This window comes from Harpia harpyja, chromosome 3 (genome assembly GCF_026419915.1).
Source record: "Harpia harpyja isolate bHarHar1 chromosome 3, bHarHar1 primary haplotype, whole genome shotgun sequence".
Taxonomy (NCBI): Eukaryota; Metazoa; Chordata; class Aves; order Accipitriformes; family Accipitridae; genus Harpia; species Harpia harpyja.
Genome location: NC_068942.1, coordinates 30,856,016 through 30,876,368, shown reverse-complemented (window position 1 = coordinate 30,876,368; position 20,353 = coordinate 30,856,016). Strand labels below are relative to the sequence as shown.

The 20,353-nt window shown below is 36.6% G+C and overlaps 1 protein-coding gene across 1 annotated transcript in view; it reads right to left on the bottom strand.

The window, feature by feature from the left end:
* Nucleotides 1-20,353, bottom strand: part of EYS (eyes shut homolog) — a 1,008,942-nt gene that overhangs the window by 155,512 nt on the left and 833,077 nt on the right. Inside the window, exon 38 of the mRNA XM_052781811.1 lies at nucleotides 11,657-11,821. Coding sequence (XP_052637771.1) covers nucleotides 11,657-11,821 — 165 coding nt within the window. The remainder of the gene's footprint in view (nucleotides 1-11,656; nucleotides 11,822-20,353) is intronic.

Below are 20,353 nucleotides of genomic sequence, written 5' to 3'. Positions count from 1 at the left end.
GGTTGATAACTAGTCAAAGTAAAAGAAAATAACCAAAAAATAAAATTTACTTTTATACCACTGTAGTTGCATAAAACTTACGGAGATCTTTACATTAGTTGAAGATTAACTTTTCTCTATATCTAGCAGTATCATTAAGGTGACAATAAAAAAAACAAATCGCAAAAATACTAGAATACCATGATTTACTATTTCATTCAGCTTTTCAACCATATTATAGAAAACAAAAATTATAAAAGAACATCTCTTTCTTATAATCTCTCCAAAGATTAAGAACAATTCACCTTTCCCAATTAATGATACATTTCAGACTTGATGAGAATAACTGTTATCTATAAAACATTAGACATACTGTTACTTGCACAGTTCAAACTAAGATTAAAAAGATATTTAAAAAAAATCTTTCAATCTTTGTTCACTTCTGCTAAATAGTGTATTGTAAATATGACAGCAAAATACTTCTATTTAAATGATGGACGGCACATGGTTCGTCTACTAAAAAAAGAACTGACACCTAGAGTTGCAAATTATTTTAGACAGGTTTCTCTTTATGAATTTACCCTTTGAATTTAACTGTATTTAATTCTCACAGAAGGTAAAACACAGTTCCTGTTTAGGATTTTTATTCCCCTTTAAGAAAAACTGTTAAAATGTTAATCTGGTTTTTGCACTATATTTTACTATATTTAACTGAAGTAGAAAAGACTCAATAGCTAGGTCATGAAATTGAATTTACTGCATATATTTGTTCAGCAGTATTTGAGCATAAGATTACTATGTTCTTCTTAGCCTCCAGAAGCATAATATTTGGAAACCTGGAACCCTGGGTTCCAGAATCGTATCTGTATCCAATTCTCCAGCTTGTCTGGACCACATCTCCTATCCATTGTCCGGAGCCAAGTTGAGAAAAAACACACAACACATACACCGTACAAAAACTTTTTATGAGGGTATGTGGTAGGAGAGAGCATTTGCTTCCGTAAGTTTATCTGTTTACCTTGTTAAACGGGATGACAAGGAAAAGGGGGAAACCAAAACACGCAGAGGCACAAACCTGACCAACAAATGGAGATAGTAACAAGAACCAAACCTGGTTGGTTACACTAACCTGTATGGCATGCAGAGTGTGGGATGCTTATTTAGGTAAGATTACCTGATTGAGGACCTTCTCAAAATCAGATGGAGGAAAAGGGGAAGACGATAAGCAAAACACAGATGTGACAAACAAACAGTAACAGAAACAACCACAAGAAACCAATCTTGTCAGTCACGCTAACGGACGGGCCATCAAGAAACTTCAGGCATCACTTCAGAGTGCCAACCTGGACTTTGCAACTGAGGAGGGCGCGCACCGGGGGGTCTGCGATACTGGGGAGGGTTGTGTTGGTGGAACTATGCAAACCGATGGGGCAATGTGTACAAACAGGGAACTGGGAAGAAACAAAGGAGGAACAGACCTGAAGTGGTATAAAAGGGGAGGGTTACACGTAAAAAGGGGCCGATCGGCACGCTTTTCTGACTGTGCCCTGCGCCTCATCACCACAATCTGTCCTCTCTTCTTATTAAATCCTTTCTTAACTACCTCTCTGTGCAATCTCCCTCCCTATCACACATGTTAAGAGTGCTGCAAGGACCAAGTGCTGGCTGCTGGGGGGACCAGTGTGAGTGGGTTTGGGGGCAGCTACTGGAGTCAGACCAGGGGTGCAGGCGCCCTGGCCACTGGTGTCGGCGAACGGAACCCCTGGGAGTCTCGGTCCCTCTGGCTGGGTTCCAGCGGGCCGGCGGGGGGGAGTCCCATGCCTGGAGCTGCTGGAGGTGGCCACAGCTTAGAACATACCTCAACATTTTTATCCAGAAAGGTAAAAAGAATGTGGGTGTACTTGGGACAGCTCCTTGCTGGAAAACCGACTCGTTTGTAAAGAGAAAATGATCAACTTTAATTTGGAGGACAAAACAGAAAGAAAAACATAATATATTTTAGCAGATAGAGAGAGACAACAGATGCTCGCAGCTTCCTGCTCATTTGCTTTTGTATAGTTCATAGCAGAAACAGTTCACAACGTAAACTCCCTCCTCGAGAGCAGCTTTCTAGTCAACACAGTGTTTCTTCAGTCTGTTACAAATCCTGTGACCTACTGCAAGTCTTTTATGCTTAGACATATTTTGTATTCTGAATACCTAATTAACTCCAAAGCTACTTTAATTTGACTGGATTTTATGCCTTTGGCTTTTATGATTTCCTTCTACGACAGTCTGATAATTCTCTTTCAAAATGTATTGCACTATCACTGTTAAAAAAGTCACTACTTTTTAATCCTAGCATAACTGATATATGCACATATTGCATCATTTGTTTCCTTATCTTCTTCTCTCTTCCCTGCACATGCTGTTCCAGGCATTTCCAATTTCTATCAATAAGTAAATCTGTAAGTTACACTGGATTCAGAGAGAATGAAGTGGGGGAGGGTTGTGAATGTATATACTGACAACATGTCTTGACGAAGTGAAGTTACAGCTTATTTCTCTTTTCCCAGTGACTGCGCCTGTCCATTCACATTGCCCACTAGTGAAAACTTGGACGAAGGTCCTCATTACTACCAGTAAAGTAAAAAATGTGGGACAACTCCCCAAAAGGTAGTATGCCTTGAAACCTCAACGAGTGTTACTGCTTGAACTTCAGTCTGGGGAGTGCTTATAAGTCACACTTACAGGTGACTAACAGCATTCTTCATATTATCTGCTAGGTGGTACGAGATTCGTTGAAAGGACAGTCCTTTAAATCTTTCTACAGTGAACACGAGGAGGCAGAGTGCCCCTCTGAAGAATTTTGTTCTGGCAATGTAAAAGAGCATATGCTACCTAGTGTATATGGTGGGAAGTTCCCTTCATAGGAAAAGCCTGAGTCTTAAGTAAAACAGACAGGTTCCGGGAACAGAGAGAGATCAGGAACCATAAAAAATATGAATAAAAAATCTTGTTGGATATTAGAGGTAATTTATCTTGACCTTAGTAGAGATTTTGTGAGGGGATCAGGTCAAACAAATCAGATCTCAGCAATCATTCTTTCACAGGAAACTGCACGCTGGAAGGCTATTTTTGTACATCAGTATGATGGCAAGCAAGTGGCCACTGGGCTCAAATTGCTGCCTATCTAGAAAAGAAGGATTTAAATTCCCATTAAGCTACGGGATGAAGCTTTATTAGGCAAAAACATATTTTGACACAGAGGAAGGATACTGTGAAATGCTCTGCTTGAGAATGCCAGCTGAAATAACAGACAAACAGACTATGACTGAATTGCCTGAAGTGCCCATCTTTAGTTTTAGGAGGGTAAGTAGAATATAGGTAGGTCTGGGGAACTGAGCTTCTGGGAGCACAGGAAAATAATTTATGAGCACAACTTATGAAAAAGGAGCTGGTGTCCTTAAGGAACGCTATAAACATGGGCTGCGATATCTGAAATCCAATTGTCAGAAGTTACAGGCTACCATATATAGTAGAAGTTAAACAATCTGTCCTTGAAGGGATTGTGAACAGCATTATGCTGACACTGTTAAAAGTGAAAATGATGAAGTAAAACTTTATAACTGTATCAGTTTTTTATGACCACTTGCAATTTATTTTGCTTTGTGGCTAAATATCACAATTTGCTTTGACATGTTGATGAAATTAAGTCATGCAAATAAGTAAAATCAGTAAGGAATAGAATAAAAAATCGTAAGAATGCATACTGTATTCAACAAAGAAATGTTTCTCAAATGATGCCTAATCTTTATTGGCACAAATGTAACAATTGTATCTATTTTCAAACTTTTTCTCCTGACATAGTTAAAGAGAAATCTCCTGACATTCTACCAATAACTTAAAGATAAGGTAACCGCAAAAAGTCCAGACATTTTTAGTCCATTGACTGTTGTCATTTGTGTGCTTCTTAAACACATACTGAAAATAATTAGGGAAAACATCATTATTAAGAAGGTAAGTACATTTGCCTTTGTATTGAAACAGATGATGGTTTATAATCTATTAAAAATGATGTGCAAACTAGTTCTTCTTGGATTAGTTTCTTTGCCTCTGACATAGGTAGTAATTTTCTAGAAATCACTTATATCCTATCTCTTTCCCCATGTTTTTAACAGACAATCTATTTTTTGGCAGCCTCTACAAACAACATATAGTCCTTAATATTTGTTACTTTCAACCAACTATTGATAAAATCCTTGCTAATAAAGGCATTAAATAGGAAAATGCTTTTTGACAACAATATGGTGCGATTTAGTAAAGTGACATGCCCAGCACAGTTACTGATTCTCATATTCTGCCTGTTAGCCTATAAGTAGGCTTGTTTTCTGTATATACATATTTTAGTTTTCTTATATAAATCGTATTTGCATTAACTGCTAAAAGGTATTATAACAAAGCATTGGTACTTTTAAGTGTTTACTTCTCTCTACTGAATATGAAAAAGTGAAGAAGGCACAGAACTCCTTTTTTGATCCTCACTGGCTGGTGTACTAAAGATAGATAAAAATTTTAATCCTTTTACATTTTCCCTTAAGATTCTGCCGTAAATATTCTTCTTATGCATACTTTCTGATTCAAATCCATTTGTATATCAAAAGCATGTTGTCTGAGATTTTTCACTGTAATTAAACGTTTACTAATTACCTGCCAGAGAAATAGATGTAAACTCATCACCACCTGGTAAAATCAGGTGTATTTGTAAAATGAATGATCTGAAAGTGGACTAATTTAAAAAAAAAATCAAAATGTGTAATCATTTTCCAGTAAAATACACCTGAAACAAGCAGATCACTGATTTTCTTTGAATTTTTAAAAATGCTTTTCACAAAGACAGAGGATTTTTGCTTTATGAATGTGTGAAACTTATTGCAACCTTAATTATGGAGCTATTGCTAACATCAGTATAATAAGAGAATATGAAAATGTCAGGAACATTAACCCTTTCTTATAATTCTGTATTTCATGTACCTAGTGAGTGCACTAGCCTCAAGATGAGTTTCTGCTGACAGTTAATTTCTCAGCTGTTTGATGGTAGCACAGCTTCAAAAAAGCAGCAGCAGAAGCAGGAGTTGTACTACTATTAAAAGGAGCAGAGCTGACAACAGCAGCTTCTCTTCTTAAGTCATTAGAAGGGAGAACGAAAAACAGAGCAAGGAGCAAAAAACAAGGATGAAGGAAGAACAGAGGGAGCATATGAACTCATGAAGGATGTTATGTTTATCTGACAGAAAAGCTTGGTGCCTGCATACAGAAATAATAAATTACAAAATTCTGGATAATCTGTATATGCGCATAGTATTCATTCACAAAACACTGGAGAGATTTTTATTTTACAAACATATATAACATTGTATTTTACATTCATGTAAAACTAAATAAGAATATTGATATGGCCAATCATTTCTATAATTTAAAAAGGAATCTAATTACAAGAGAGACATAGAACAATCAGCGGTTACAGATTTTTTGAGGGACGAATTAATTTGTGTGATTTTAGAAGTCTATGTTCAGATAAGATGAAATCTGCTCCAGAATCTCCCCTAATGTGAAGGAACCTGAGAAGTACTCAGACGAAAAAGACACAGAGTAGAAGAGGGTGCAAACAAGTGAAGGGTTGGCAGGATGCAAGTACAGGGAAAATGAGAAAGTGCCACATGTAATGTTTCTACTGAGCCCTTATTTCTCACATCCAGGAAAATTAAGAACTTTAGTTCTATATATATATCCTCTAATACAAAAACTGAATCTTAAAAAACTGGAATAGTTTAGATTCTATTAAATAGATATGCTGCAGAGGAATTCCGTGGTAGTAATAAAACCATCACTTGTCCTACTGTTTCTGTAATTCCTATTAAAAAACAGCTAACACCCTCCAAAGTTGTAGACATTTCTGTAGTTAAGAAACATGTTATTTTCCATTTATGTCCTTTTGTCAGCTGATTCATACTTCTGGGTCTCTTCTGTAATCAGGAGAACAAACCAATGCTTTTTAGCTATGGTGGAAAAAATTAAATCTTTTTTTTTTTTCCCACCAAAGATCCAGATATACACCTCAACTAACAACATTTACAGAAACACAGAAGTTCACTGAGAATTGCACCATCTTTAGAATTACTATTGATCACCACCAGGTAACAAGTCAGCTATCTCCTCTAAATCCATAAAGAGTATGTATTTCTGTGACAAACTCCTGGTTCGTTTCAAAAAAAGGATTGAAAAGGCATTTATAAATTTACACTCCATAACAAAATAAGTGTACTCACTTTTCACTACCTGAATCTCATGGCACACATTCATTTCCCTTTCCTTACTACAGTGTTCTCTACATGGGCCACAGAAATCCAAGGTTCAGACAGTATAGAATGTTTAGATTTTCTCCTTAAATACTGATTTTACTTCTGTTCTGCTGCCACTCATGGTCTGTTTTAAGTTATTGTTCTTAAGACATAGCTTGCTTTCAAGAGCAAATATTCTTCTTACGGCATCTCACCTGCCGTGAGATGGCCAGCCTTACCTGTCATGTGTATTTTCCTACACAGGTGAGGGGTTCAGACAGAGGGAAGTACAAATCTCCAGGTTTTGGTAAGAAACACTGTACAAACCCAACAGCAATCACTAGGCAGCTTGAAGGAGTTCAAGAAACAAGACAAGTATACACAGTAAGTATAAATATTTGGGAGGCCAGTAAAAAGAAGTTAAGACATAAATATGTTTTCTCTTTGGAATTTTTTTTAAAGTCTTTAGCTTCACAGGTTCTACCCACATCAGAGAATCAAATTTATACACCTGTGTAGACATTTTCTGGTCTGAAAAGTGAGTATCTTTGCAAAGGTATGTGGGAAAATAAGTGAAAATGGCATCATTGCTAATATAAAAATGACAAATTTAAATATATAATTTCTGTATATTATGAAAATGTACCTTCCAATTTTTAACTTAAGTATTGGAACTGAAATATTCTTGGGAATGTCAACAGTTTCTTAGGCGTTAAGTTCTAGCAAAATGGAACACACGTTTGAAAACTTGATTTTAAAGCATCCATCACAAAATCTTAAGATCAAAATCTTAATCCTTGCACTCACCAGAACCTGGGAGATAATGGGCCTGCTAGGAAGCCCATTTTCTTGCTTCTACTTCTACTGTACATCTACTATTTATATAATTTCTAATAAAAAGATAACAAAACATTTTTACCACCTGATGAAAACTTGTGAAAATCATAGAATCACAGAATCATTTAGGTTGGAAAAGACCTTTAAGATCATCAAGTCCAACCATCAACCATGCCCACTAAACCATGTCCTGAAGTACCCCATCTACTTGCTTTTTGAATACCTCCAGGGACGGTGACTCAACCACTTCCCTTGGCAGTCTGTTCCAATGCTTGATAACCCTTTCGGTGAAGAAATTTTTCCTAATATCCTACCTAAACCTCCCCTGGTGCAACTTGAGGCCATTTTCTCTCATCCTATCACTAGTTACTTGATACAAGAGACCAGCACCCACCTCACTACACCCTCCTTTCAGGTAGTTGTAGGGAGCGATAAGGTCTCCCCTCAGCCTCCTTTTCTCCAGACTGAACCACCCCAGCTCCCTCAGCCGCTCCTCATCAGACTTGTGCTCCAGGCCCCTCACCAGCTTGGTTGCCCTTCTCTGGACACGCTCCAGCCCCTCCATGTCTTTCCTGCAGTGAGGGGCCCAAAACTGAACACAGGACTCGAGGGGCAGCCTCACCAGTGCCCAGTACAGGGGGACGATCCCTGCCCTGCTCCTGCTGGCCACACTGTTTCTGATACAGGCCAGGAAAAATCATTCCATCCACCACTGATATGAAATTACATTTCCATACAGAGTCATAAAGAATTTTTCAAAGTAACATATGTTAGTGGAGAAGTTTAGAATGGAAATAAAGAACAATAAATTGAATAAAGGCTAGGAGAAAAATTTACATAGGCTAAACACAATTTACATGCTCTGGAACTGTATAAAGAAGGTAAAACTAAGGTTGGCATACAGAAAAAAACCCTTCTAGAATAACTATGGTGGGAGCATTCCATGCAAACCCTTCTGACACAGCTTCAAAGTTTTTTCTCCTAGAATACTTAAAATTCCGTGGTTCACCAAGCAAATGAACTTATAACATCAAAACCACTTTCATTTTAAAAAATAATCTAATTCAAAAGAGGAACTTCCACTGAATTCTGTGGGAGGACTTATGCGAGTGTGGTAAGCAGGAACTGAAGGCTTCCAACTGCTGCCACTTCCTCAGAATTTCCTTGGAGCCTTTCATTGTATTGACAAAGAAAGCGAGATAAATTATGAAGTGTACATAACGTGTTAGTTTTCCCTCTAAAAAAACAATGAGTGCTTTTAATATGATAATATTAAACTGGTTAAATAGTGGTACTAGCTTGGATTTATGAAACACACCCTTGTGCAACAAAAATCTCTAAGTTCTACTCTTTTTCCTGATATTATTTTTCTTTACTTTTAAAATAAAAGACTTTTGCCCCAAATGCACACCTGCCACTCCTGCAGACCTAGAAGACTGAAAAGCCACAGAATCACTTTGGTTAGCAGTTTAAAAATACTTTTTTTCTCATTCTCAGTATTCCTTTTGAGATTTTCTGCAATGTGTGATTGGCTCTAAGTTTCACAGCAGACTACAAGCTTTTAAATTTCGTGTTTGGTAGGAGAAAAAAGCATTGGTTTCTACTTCTGGTACTGAAAGATTTTGGGTACTTGTACCCATGAAAGTAGCTTTTCTCTGATTAAATGCAATTTAGGAACATTAATATTTTCCCTGATATTCAAAAGCAGAAACTGTTTCAATTATAAGGACATAGTCTGAGAAAGACTACAGAATTCATTTTGAGGCAGCAGCATCTTGAATGTATTTGGTATGATTTTGAGCATTTTAAATTGGCAGTTCCTCCACCTAATTTGGTGGGGTTTATTTTGCACTGTTTAAATACAGAGTAACATCAAAATGTCCCTAGAATTATCCATTATTTGAATGCATGTAACTGAATTAGGCATAAAGGAACTATATTTTTGTTAAATCAGTACATTTTCTTTGATAAAAACAATGGTAGAAGCAGATTCACTGGGATACAGAGAATGAAATTAAGCAGCATAATACAGCTATCGATTATGCCCACTGTGGTGTTCTCCCTCGGTACACAAAGGCGGCACCCACATCCTCTCTTCCTTTCACAGCATCATTTCAGCTGCACCTAAACTCTCAGTACATAATCCTGAGGCAGTGCTCAGGATGCTTGCTTCATCCCACGTTGCCTAAAATACTTAGAGCACTGTCTACCCACAGTACTCAGCCACACTTGCAAAACATATGAAGTATGTGCAGATTACCTGCCTTATCATACCAGTTCTCAGAAGCAAACATAAAATGTGACAATTTCTAGGTTTCTCAAAACAATTTGAAAATTTACAAGCAGCAAAGAAGAAATTCCACAGTCCACACAGATTTATATCATAGTGTGAAAGCTCAAGGTAACACTCATTTCTGATTCTCAACACTACACTAAGGAGCCCATTAATTCCAAGTACAGGCTAGCTCTCACCTGACAATTGCAGAAACATAAAAAGAAAAGGCAAAGACATCTCCTAAAAAATACCCAGGTTTAATATGCTTTTCAATGCACTTTCATTTTAAATGATTGTGAACAAAAGCGTGGAACTCCTGCTACTATCTAAAGCTTAGGTTGTAACTGCCTTGTGTAGCTGGATGGAAACAAAAGGAGAGGATATAATGTTCATCTTTGTGTAATTTCTGTACAAAATGCAATGGAGAAGCAAGTATCTTATATTTATTTGTAATTACGTGAAAGCATAGATAGTGAAAGAGTTGGAATTTGATTTTCAGTTAGAAATTCTGCACATTTGATGTTTACAAAGATAAGCAATTTCTCTATATGTAAAATAGTTGAGTTATAAACTAGGCAAACAGCATCCTGCATTGCAAATTCTGTTTCAAAGCTACTCCATCACCATCCCTCCTCAGCTTTGTAAATTTGCTACTTTCAGATGAAAGCCTTTTCCAACAAGTAGTGACAGAAACAAATTTGGCTCTGGTTGTAGTACAGTACACTTATCCAGGTTTTCAGAAAAGACCACTTCCTCCTGAGAATAGCAGAGAAACTTTCATGTTGGATTTTTTCTTTCTTTTTTTTTTTTTTTTTTAACAGACATGCTTACTCAGGGCTTATGGCTAGATAGCAAGCTTTACTTTAACTTTGGCTGAAAGCCAACAACTTTGCAGTGATGAGGCAAACAAAATCATTAAATGCCAAATATATTCAAAGTACTTCCAGTGACCTTCCTTGAATTCTTACTGAAGGACAAATAACTCCTCTTGAAATTGAAATAACTAACAAGTATAAAACGCTTCAACATAAAGAACTGCCACATCACCACTTATCCATGATTATTAGCAAATTCTGCAGCCATGTAGCTTAAGCAGCTGCAGCAACAGCCCAACTATAACATACAAGAAATTGAGATAGCATTTTGAAAAGCAGTAAACATAAATGTTCAATTTGGGGCTACAATGTTTTACATCTAAAGAAAGTGTTATACAGATAATAATAAAAGGCATAATTAAATAATGCCATGAAGCTTATACTCCTTTTAACCCTGGCTTATAAATATCTACATAGTGCAGGTACATTCACATATAATAACTTTTGTTATTTTTATATTAATCTGGAAGTAATCAAAACAATTTATATTAAATCAACGAGATTCCTTTGTGTAGACAAACCCTAGGAAGCTGCAGTGAACTGAGAACGCTCCTAATGCTTTTGTCTTTGTGAAGTAAATCTATCACATAGATTGCACAAACATTTTTCTAGCTCTTCCTGGGTTCAGGAGGAAATCACCTTGCTTTCCAGGCTTTCCATTTGGATAGAAATTACAAGCTGAAATATATAACAAAATATTCAACTGGCAGTGAAGCTTATTTTTCTTGCTGACTAGTGAAAAGCATACTGTCTCAGAAGTTCATGCCATATACTGAGGAACGAAATATGCAGGCAAGAAGTGACATTTTTATGTAGTATTAACAAGCATATGTCCAAGTCTGCAAGTATACTCTCCGGGGACCACAAAAGAATCATCTGAAGTGTGAAATCACAGTGAATACTCTGAAATATGGCAAATTTGCAGAACTTAAGATACTTCTGCAAATCAAAAAAATCTTTGGAACCAAGATCACAATTATAATAAAAAGTGAGTCTCAACTCAACTATGGAGAAGCTGTTTCTCTGTAATAAATTGTTCAAAACTTCTTCAACATTTGTATTTTAGAGCTGTAACACTTATTATTGGAGTCATATGCTTACTATGTTCTTTCTTGTCAGGAAGCAGCATTTTCAGTTGTAAGTTATGTTTTGCTCAATGAGTCATAAATTAAAGAACTTTCCAGAGGAACACAAAGAACGATGGTTCAAATTTTATAATGCATCATGCATTAGAATACCAAAAGGCTTCTACTGCATTTTAATGACTCATTTTGCTGCTGAATAGGAAATGCCAGCTGATGTACACTAAAGTTAATAAGGACCTGAAGGAGCTAAACTGATACTTAGCTTCAAGTATCATTGGTACTCACTGTAAAGAATTGTGCCATTTAGAGCAGTTGTTTTCACTGTCAAGTACAGAGTCGTCAGATTGCTTGTTTCCTGCCCAGATGCAGTCCTGGTCTCAGATACAGATGTCAGAGAAGGTAGTTCCAAATAAGAATTTCCAGTGAAGGATGGAAAAAAGAGTGCTGTGTCTGAAATGAATAACCAAAAGCTAATTTTATTAATTTATTACAAAAAAAATAAATAATAAAATACAATATAATCAGCAAAGCAGATTTAAAAATATCCATTCTTCTGAATACCTGTGAATAGTGTAATCAACTGTATTATTCGCAGAGCATCCATATAAATTTATTTAATTTCAAACATTCAAGTTAAATATGCAGAAAATGAAAATGTTCTAGCATCTGCATATTGCCAGAAGAGAAAAGACCGTTATAGGAGGGACTACTGCTAGAAGATGCAGTAAAGTTCAAAACTGTCACAAATTTTCATCTCTACAGATGTGTCCATGCAGAACTTTTGTCCTATGACATCCCTGTGAAGTACTTTTGCTTTATAGTTGTAGACAAGAAACACAGGTTTTCTTCATTTTGAGGACACTCAAATGCTTTTGAAATTGTTTTTTGAAATGGTTTGAAATTATGATGATGATGCCATTGGGCAGTATATACATTTTTCCATTACACTACTCCTGTCTTGAAAATAAATAATCACAAGAGAAGATTTTTAACTATGAAGGCTTAAGATTTGCAACATTTATTGCATTAATTACCTCTGCCATTATGTTTTTGGTTTTTTTTTCCCCTGTAGCTGTGATGATAATACCACTGAAGCAAGAAAAAATAGAGTAAAACTAATTGAGGTTAGGCAGAATGTTTTCCTGATGCCTTAAGCATCCTAGTTAAGCAAAGCTCCTTGAAGATTGTCCAAATTCATCACCAGCGATATGAATAAGGAATGAGCAACAAGAAAAGCAGTCTGAATTTCGGTAATACATTTGTAAAGAAATTTTTAATTTAATGAACTAAAAGTATACAATGGATTTGTGACTGATGATTACACATAGGCATGACTAGTATGTGGATATTATTCTTCAAAATTCTTATTCACTTTATTTTTTATTTGTTTGTGAAATCTGCCCATAGTTTATTCTCTGCCATTTTTATTGGACTTAAGAAGAAAGAACAAAATTAAACCCCTGTTAACAAACAAGCATGTGTTGAAGGGCATTCATTAAAAAAACCCCACAAGCTGACAGCAAAAGAAAGGCAGGATGGAAAGCAAATAGCAGCTGTATTTCTAAAAGGTGGGTCTGGAAAAATCAGGATTGTTGGAGAAAGCAAAAAAAACTACGGGATGAAGAAATTCCCTTGTAGGGTGAGGTAAAGGTCAAAGGCATTGCAAATAATAAAAAGTCAGAAGCAGACCTACACAATGAGAATGCCATTTGTCTAATTAAATTCATACTTTCAAGGGAAACAGTACTAGCAGATCTAGCTAGTCCAGTGCAGGGCCACAAACATGATTAAGGGACTGGAGCCTCTTTCATCCGAGGAAATGCTGAGAGATCTGGGACTCCTGAGACTGGAGAAGAGCAGGCTCGGGTGGATCTTACCAATGTCTATAAATACCCGATCGGAGGGGGTGGAGAAGAGGGAGCCAAACTTTTCCCAGCAGTGCCCCCCGACAGGCAATGGGCACAAGTCAAAACCCAGGAAATTTCACCTGAGCACAGGAAAACACTTTTTCACTGTGAGGGTGGTCAAACACTGCTACAGCTTATCCAGAGAGGTTTGTCGAGTCTCAATCCTTGGAGATTTTCAAAACCTGACTGGACACGGTTGAGAGAAACCTGCTCTAGGTGAGCGTGCTCTGCTTGAGCAGGTGGTTGGACTTAGCTGATCTCAAAAGGTCCCTTCCAACCTCAACAATTTGGCGATTCTGTGATCTTTCACAGAGAGGCTCTGTGCAGACAACACTAATTCTTATTCTTCAAATGTAGTGCCTTCAGAAACCTCAGTGTCGTACAGTACTCACAATATAGTGGTACATCTTGCAGCTAAAGCTATTAAGAAGTCCTTTATTAGGCAGTTTTCAGAAACTACTCAACGTTGACATTAACTGTCCACAGTTTAGTTTCTACATTAACAATAATATTTTGTGAAGTTTCTTTCAGCTAGCTGAAGGGGAGAGGGAGGAGAGAGAGAAGGGGAAGGGAGCACGGGATGCCCAGGCAATCTTTAAAGGACAGACAACCTCATCAGTCCTTTAGCTGCGATAGTCACTTTTGAATCATTTTTCACACCTTGTGTTTTATCCTTAACAAAATTCATACATACAGCTGCAGACCCAGCATTTAAAATTAATTCAGTAATAGCAACCAACACTTTGATAACAGGGAATAGTTTGATGCAATGGAAACAGTTGTTTGCAGCAAACTGCCGCCTCACACACAGCGTTAATCTTCCTAAAGCTTATCAAGATCAACCTAATGACACTCATAGTATTTTTGGAAGAACTTAGTACTAACCTTTGAGAGATTTCATAAAGATACGAGTGTTAGGAGATCTCTGATAGTGGAATATTATCAAATTGTAAGAAATTCATAAACAAAAGAAATGCCATCATTCTAAGTGAAGATCTTGTCAAGTTGCTATATTATACAGATTAACTGTAGATCCATTCCACATGGCTATGTTAAACAGTAATACGAAATTCCCCGACACGGGATTCTGAAAAAGATTACGTTCTATGGACCATAAGAAATCATTAAGTGTCTCAAATATATTAATGCTTTCAATTTGTACATATAATTGGTAGTGGCAGACAGTGAAAAGACATCTGTTTAGCATGCATACATAGTACACAAAGATGGTTACTGTAATTCTTTCTAAAAATTAACAAAATAGTAGCCTTGAAACAAATACTTTGAGTTCCAAGTGAAAAAAACTTGGAATAAAAAGTAATGTTTAGGAAAAAAAAAAAAGTAGAAAATGCATGTATCTAGAAGCAGAACCTATACTAAGATAGAAACATCGTTCTGAAAAATCAGTTGTTGCTCCTTGACGTAGTTGATTGAGTCTGTGTATTAAGAATCTAAAATCTTTAGGTTTGTGATGAAATACACAGGTAGAATACTACAGGCAAAGCTGCTTATCTGGAATCTCTTTTTCTACTTCCCTCCTACTAAACTCTGCATTAGCAGGTATTAAAGCCCCATGCAGCACTGAGCACGGCTGCACACTGCTAGGTTCCATGAATCAGAGCCAAAGAGGGCATATGCTGAATTACAATAAGCTAATAGCAGAAATACTAGCAATGCCATCTACAACGTGCATATAAGACTCTACTACAGTGTGAGAATATTTTACGCTGTTTTGAAGTAACATTTGCATATCTTCATATTTGAGGATGGTTGCTGGCAGTCAGTAATTCTGTATTTCATTTATTTCACCGCACAGGCTGACAGAAGAGATGGTTACTTCATTCTCTCCTGGGGCCGCTAACACTGCCAGCTCCGTCCGTGACCCCCCGGGACTGTTCCACTGGCGCAGTGGTCTCCCGAGTGGAGCGCAGGCGCCCCAGGGGGTATGCAAGACAATTCACGGGGGTGGACGAAAAATACTAGAACTGCAGTAGTACATACATGTAATTTATAAATAAATACATATACATACATTGCCAGGGTGTCCTCAAAAATTTTTTACTGATTGGACGGGGCTCTGAGCAAGCCGATCTGGTTGAAGATGTCTCTGCTTATAGCAGGGGGGTCAGACTAGATGACCTTTAAAGGTCCCTTCCAACCCAAACCACTCTATGATTCCATGGTTCTATATTGCTAAGAATTATACTTCAATGGTTTAACTGAAGGCTCAAATTTTCTACTGAAATAAATAGGTTATCTGGGATATTATTGACTACAATTTTCGTTACACACAGTATAATAAGAAAATGTCAAGAAAACTTTAACATGTTTCTATTATGATCTTATTTGACTTAGAAAATAAACAGCAGTAAGGGGAAGAATACAGTTTCCCACTGCTAGTAAATTGGAATCAGTCTGTTTCCACTCCTATCTCTAATTTTCCATTTGCATTGTTTGCTTTTTGTGACAAGTTTGGCTTAGTACTGAATTCTATTAAATTCTACTGAATTCTATTAAAAATAGACCTCTTAATCTTGAAGATAGCAAGACCCATCAACTGCACCAGCCATCACCAAAAAAATTCAAATGATAAATAAGTAACACTTTTAAGAGTAAGGATGAGTATCACAAAAAAAAACCCCAAACAAAAAAACGCCACCACCAAACCCTAGAAAGGGAAGTAATGCATTCATCTTCTGGTAGAAGAGATCCGACTAAATATCTGACCAAGCTGTCTACAATCTACAGGGTAGATAACTGCATTGAAAGTCCTTGGTGCTCTTTAATAATGAAGAGAAATGGGTAATCCTAGGATCTGATTCTCCTCACCTTATAATAAATGTCTAAAAAGGCCAGATGAATCATGACCTAAACCCACCCATTTCTCTCCACTTGCTATGAAAAGATTTGAGGGTCACTAGCTTAGCGGTAGACATTTATACCATCAATATCTGAAGTTAGATGAACAATTCTCTCTTGATGTCTGTGCATCAGAACCAAATGGCCTGCTGGAGGATTTTCTTTAGGCAAAAACAAGTTAATACAGGAGTTCTGAGTTGAAATGTTAGAGATGTGAACTGAACAGGGTATCAGAACAGTTAGTCACGGGCTTAAACTCTGAACTTCCTATTTCTATTTTTCAATTACAGTGGTAAAAATCCTATGACAGAGATCTGAAACTTATGGACAGATTCTGTGCTTGTTCTTCTTTTCCATCACTCAAAGAATATAGTAGAAGCACAGATGATAAAAACTTTGCCGACCAGCGCAGCAAACCTTTTCCATATTACCAAGAACGGAAGTGCTCCCGGTAGGCAAAAAGTCAGTTTAGCAGCAATATCAAGGGACTGATGAATATGTGACTTGCTCTATCCATCTCACGCTCACAAAGTATCCCAGGGAACCAAATTTAACGACCTGAGAGTAATGCATTCTTTTATCTCATGTTCATGGTGGAAAGAAAATCAAAGTGAAATAAATATGATTCAGAAAATTCCTAGGGATTATGTCTGGTACGTACAAAATCTGACTTGGGTATTTCATAAAGCATCACACACACCTACAATAGTACAGAAATACAATAACCATTTCCTCAATGACTGTAACTTTAGAAATCTATGAAATAATTGATTAGGTGAGTTCTGCTGTTTCCAGGCAATAAAATATGAAACAAAATAAATCTCACCCTTGCTGCTTTCATTCATTTGTTTCAATGCACAAAAGCCTTCTGCTTGCTTTAACTGAGCTCCTACATTACGAGGCAAGTAATCCTTATGGAATAAAATGCACAAGTTTTTCTTTATCAGGCCAGCCTGGTGCCTCGTTGATAATGCTCTCTGCTGTCAACTGGGAGATCTGAATTCAGATCACTGACTTAATTTCTTACTTTGCAGATTGCTAGGGGCTTCGAATGGCAGAAAGACAGTATATTTAATTGTGAAGACTCAGAGGAACCACTGAGACACAATGGGTCAAATAAGCAATCCTTAAGAGCAGGACATCATTTCATTTTCATTGAAGGAAACTGCCACGCAAGTGGAGCAGTATTAGATGAAGAGAGTTTAAAAATTTCTGGGAAAATAAAGCAAATGATGCCACTAAAAGTCTCTTCTCAATTTGCCAAGCAGCCTGGTAATATGCCTCTGCAAAGGTACAATGAAACACAGAACAGAAGCAGGGATGATCGAAAGGTTGGTATGGCTTCCAGAGTAAGAAACAGATCAGGCCTATTCAACATGGGTAAAATATGCAGAGGAAAATGTGAATAAGAAATGGCCACTCCGTGTCTTGTAACACAAAAACTAAGGGCACTCAATGATACTGTGAAGTCACAGGCTTGAAAAACAAAAGGAAATTATTAATAACTTTTCACAGAACGCATATTTGGTTTGGGTAATTTATTGCCACATGACATTATGTGGGTCAAAAGTATTAACCCCCCCCCCCGAACTATGAAAAAATAAGAAAAATACAGGAAAACCAGTCCGCCAGTACAGTGGAACAACAGCTCAGGAAATCCTAATCTCACTGACTGGTGCAAGCTGAATTAATGTACTTTGGGAAAAATCACAGTCGCCCTGTTTTTTATATCCCTTTCAAAGTATTTGTGACTAGTTTTGCTCAGAGATTGAGCTAGATGACCTACTGGCCTGATCCAGCCGGTAATTTTTATGTGAATTGTTCTGCTTTCCATATCACTGCTGAAATTGCATGACGGAAGATAAGAAATACGCACACCATTTAACATAAAGGAAATTAATAATTCCATAGTTATCTGAAACATATAGCAATTGTCATTACCTAGGGCCCAGAGATCAAGTTACTTTCCTCTTTTGGCAGCTGCAGTGTAATAAGTAGATCAACCCAATGTAATTATGTTATTAGTTTCATTTCAGGAAAAATATTTGATATGTTGATAGTTTTAGCATTCCCTCAATACCGAGAAGTTGATGAGTTAGCTGCATGTCTGATAAAACGAAATCATAGTAAAGCAGTTTGATGTTCATTTGCTTCGGGTAACAGGGAGCCACAAGAAGAAGAAATTATTTTCATATTCCTGGTTTGTAGCCCTCATTATTCCTCTTCCGACCTCACATTTTAGGAGGAAAGAATCACTTTTTTTTGCCTAGACCCTCAGTTGCTGTACATCAGCAAATTCATAACTGCATCAGTTTACAACAGATGAGAATTCAATATTTCCAGCCAACTCCTGTGCATCTGTAAAAGGAATAAAATGACCTGTCTCACAGACTAAGATGAAGCTTATTCAGTTAATGGCCATGAAGCATGCTAAACTGTCCAGCTGAGAGATGCTGTAGAATTATTAAATTCTGTTACTTTTTATGGATATTACATAGACATGTAAAGTAAGATCAGATGTGTAAGTGGAACAGACTGACATGAGACAGGAAAAAGGAAAATTATTCATTCATACCGAGTTCAAGATTTTGTGAAAACAGGTATGACCGTAGTACCTCAACAGAAGGTATATAATATAGTCAAGAAGTTGGGTGCTGAAAAAATTCCAAACAATCTAGTTGTTGTTAGTCCAAATCCACAAACAAAATTAGCCTCTTACTACCTGTTTTTAGTAGTTTTGAGAACAACCCAGTCATTCATCTTTTTCTGTTTGACTAGTTTCATCTCCAAAATTTATTATTTTGCTCCTAAGTGCGTTGGATTTTGAAGCGAAAAGAATGTTCCTAATTGATACTAGTCCCTAATCAGATGTATTTTACCACCTGCATTCAAAATGATGCATAAGTGCTTAACTCTTTTCCTGAATTTGACATAGAGGAAATTGGGAAGCTATTATCTAATATTTTCTTCAAGCTCAACATATTTGACAGGAAATATGATCTTCCTGCAAAAACACTAGGGTTTTCTCTATTTTTTAAAAAAGCCCTATCTAGGAGGGAAATGAAGGTCCTTTATATCTTCATTTATATTTTTCAATTTCTCCCAATTATAGGAAAAACTCTAAGGTAGACTTTGAATATCAAACCATAATTTACACTGGAGTCGTCATAATGCACTACTACATTTGATGTTGAAAAGCTGGTTGCTTTTAAGGTCACTGTGACACATATTATGGCAAATTTTAATGAAGCAAGGACTTGTAAAAATCTTTTGAAGTTCACTCATTAATATATTTGTTCTGAAAAGTATCACAGAAGGTCTATTTGAACATTAGCTTTCACATTTTTGATTCAAGTCTAATGAACTGGTAAAAGGAGTGAATGAAATAAAGTATCGGTTTTCGGGGGGAAAAAGGCAGCTGTCGGAATACGTTTGGAAACTCAGACTTTTCATAACATGCTGATGTACTCCAGATCATATCTTACTCACTGTAATGAGTACACAAATGAATGTAACCCAACAGCTTCATTTTCTGTTGTTTTAGTGAGTCTCAGCTAAACATGTACATATTTTATTTGTATATTTGCAATTCTTATGTTTATCAAAATTTTAAGGCCATCTCTTTGCTTTATGAGGTATCAATGTATTTTCTGTCACTTTAATTTTATTTCTGCCAGCTAAGTTTAATTTTATTCTCTGCAATGGTGCTTGAACACATAAACTAACATTCCTATCCCAAAGGATCAGAGAAATACTTGACGAGTAATTGGCTATAAAAGTTTAATTTGGACAAATACTCAGACTTTTTCAGTGTGTGCCATATTCAGTCAGTTGAAGAGGAGTCTTCCATCTGGATAACACTGCAGACTAATTTGTCATATGGTTGGCACCAGATAATAGATGATCAATATTATATGTGAAATGCACGCTGTAGTTTTAAGAACACTAAATTTAAGGTGCTCATATAAATAACACACTTTATGTATTGCTACATTGTGTATGCACCAAATTTTTATTACTTTCCTAGGAGATTCTGATGAGATTTTGATAATTTAGACATACAGATGAATAATTTACAGAACTGTGTAAATCTAATCTGAATTCTAATCTCAGCTTGTTTTCATAGGTTTAGGGTGCAAAGGTAGTTCCTGAAATTTCTCATTTTCTGGCTATCAGTACCTTCCCTGTAAAAGGAAGATCCTCCAAGAACAAAGAA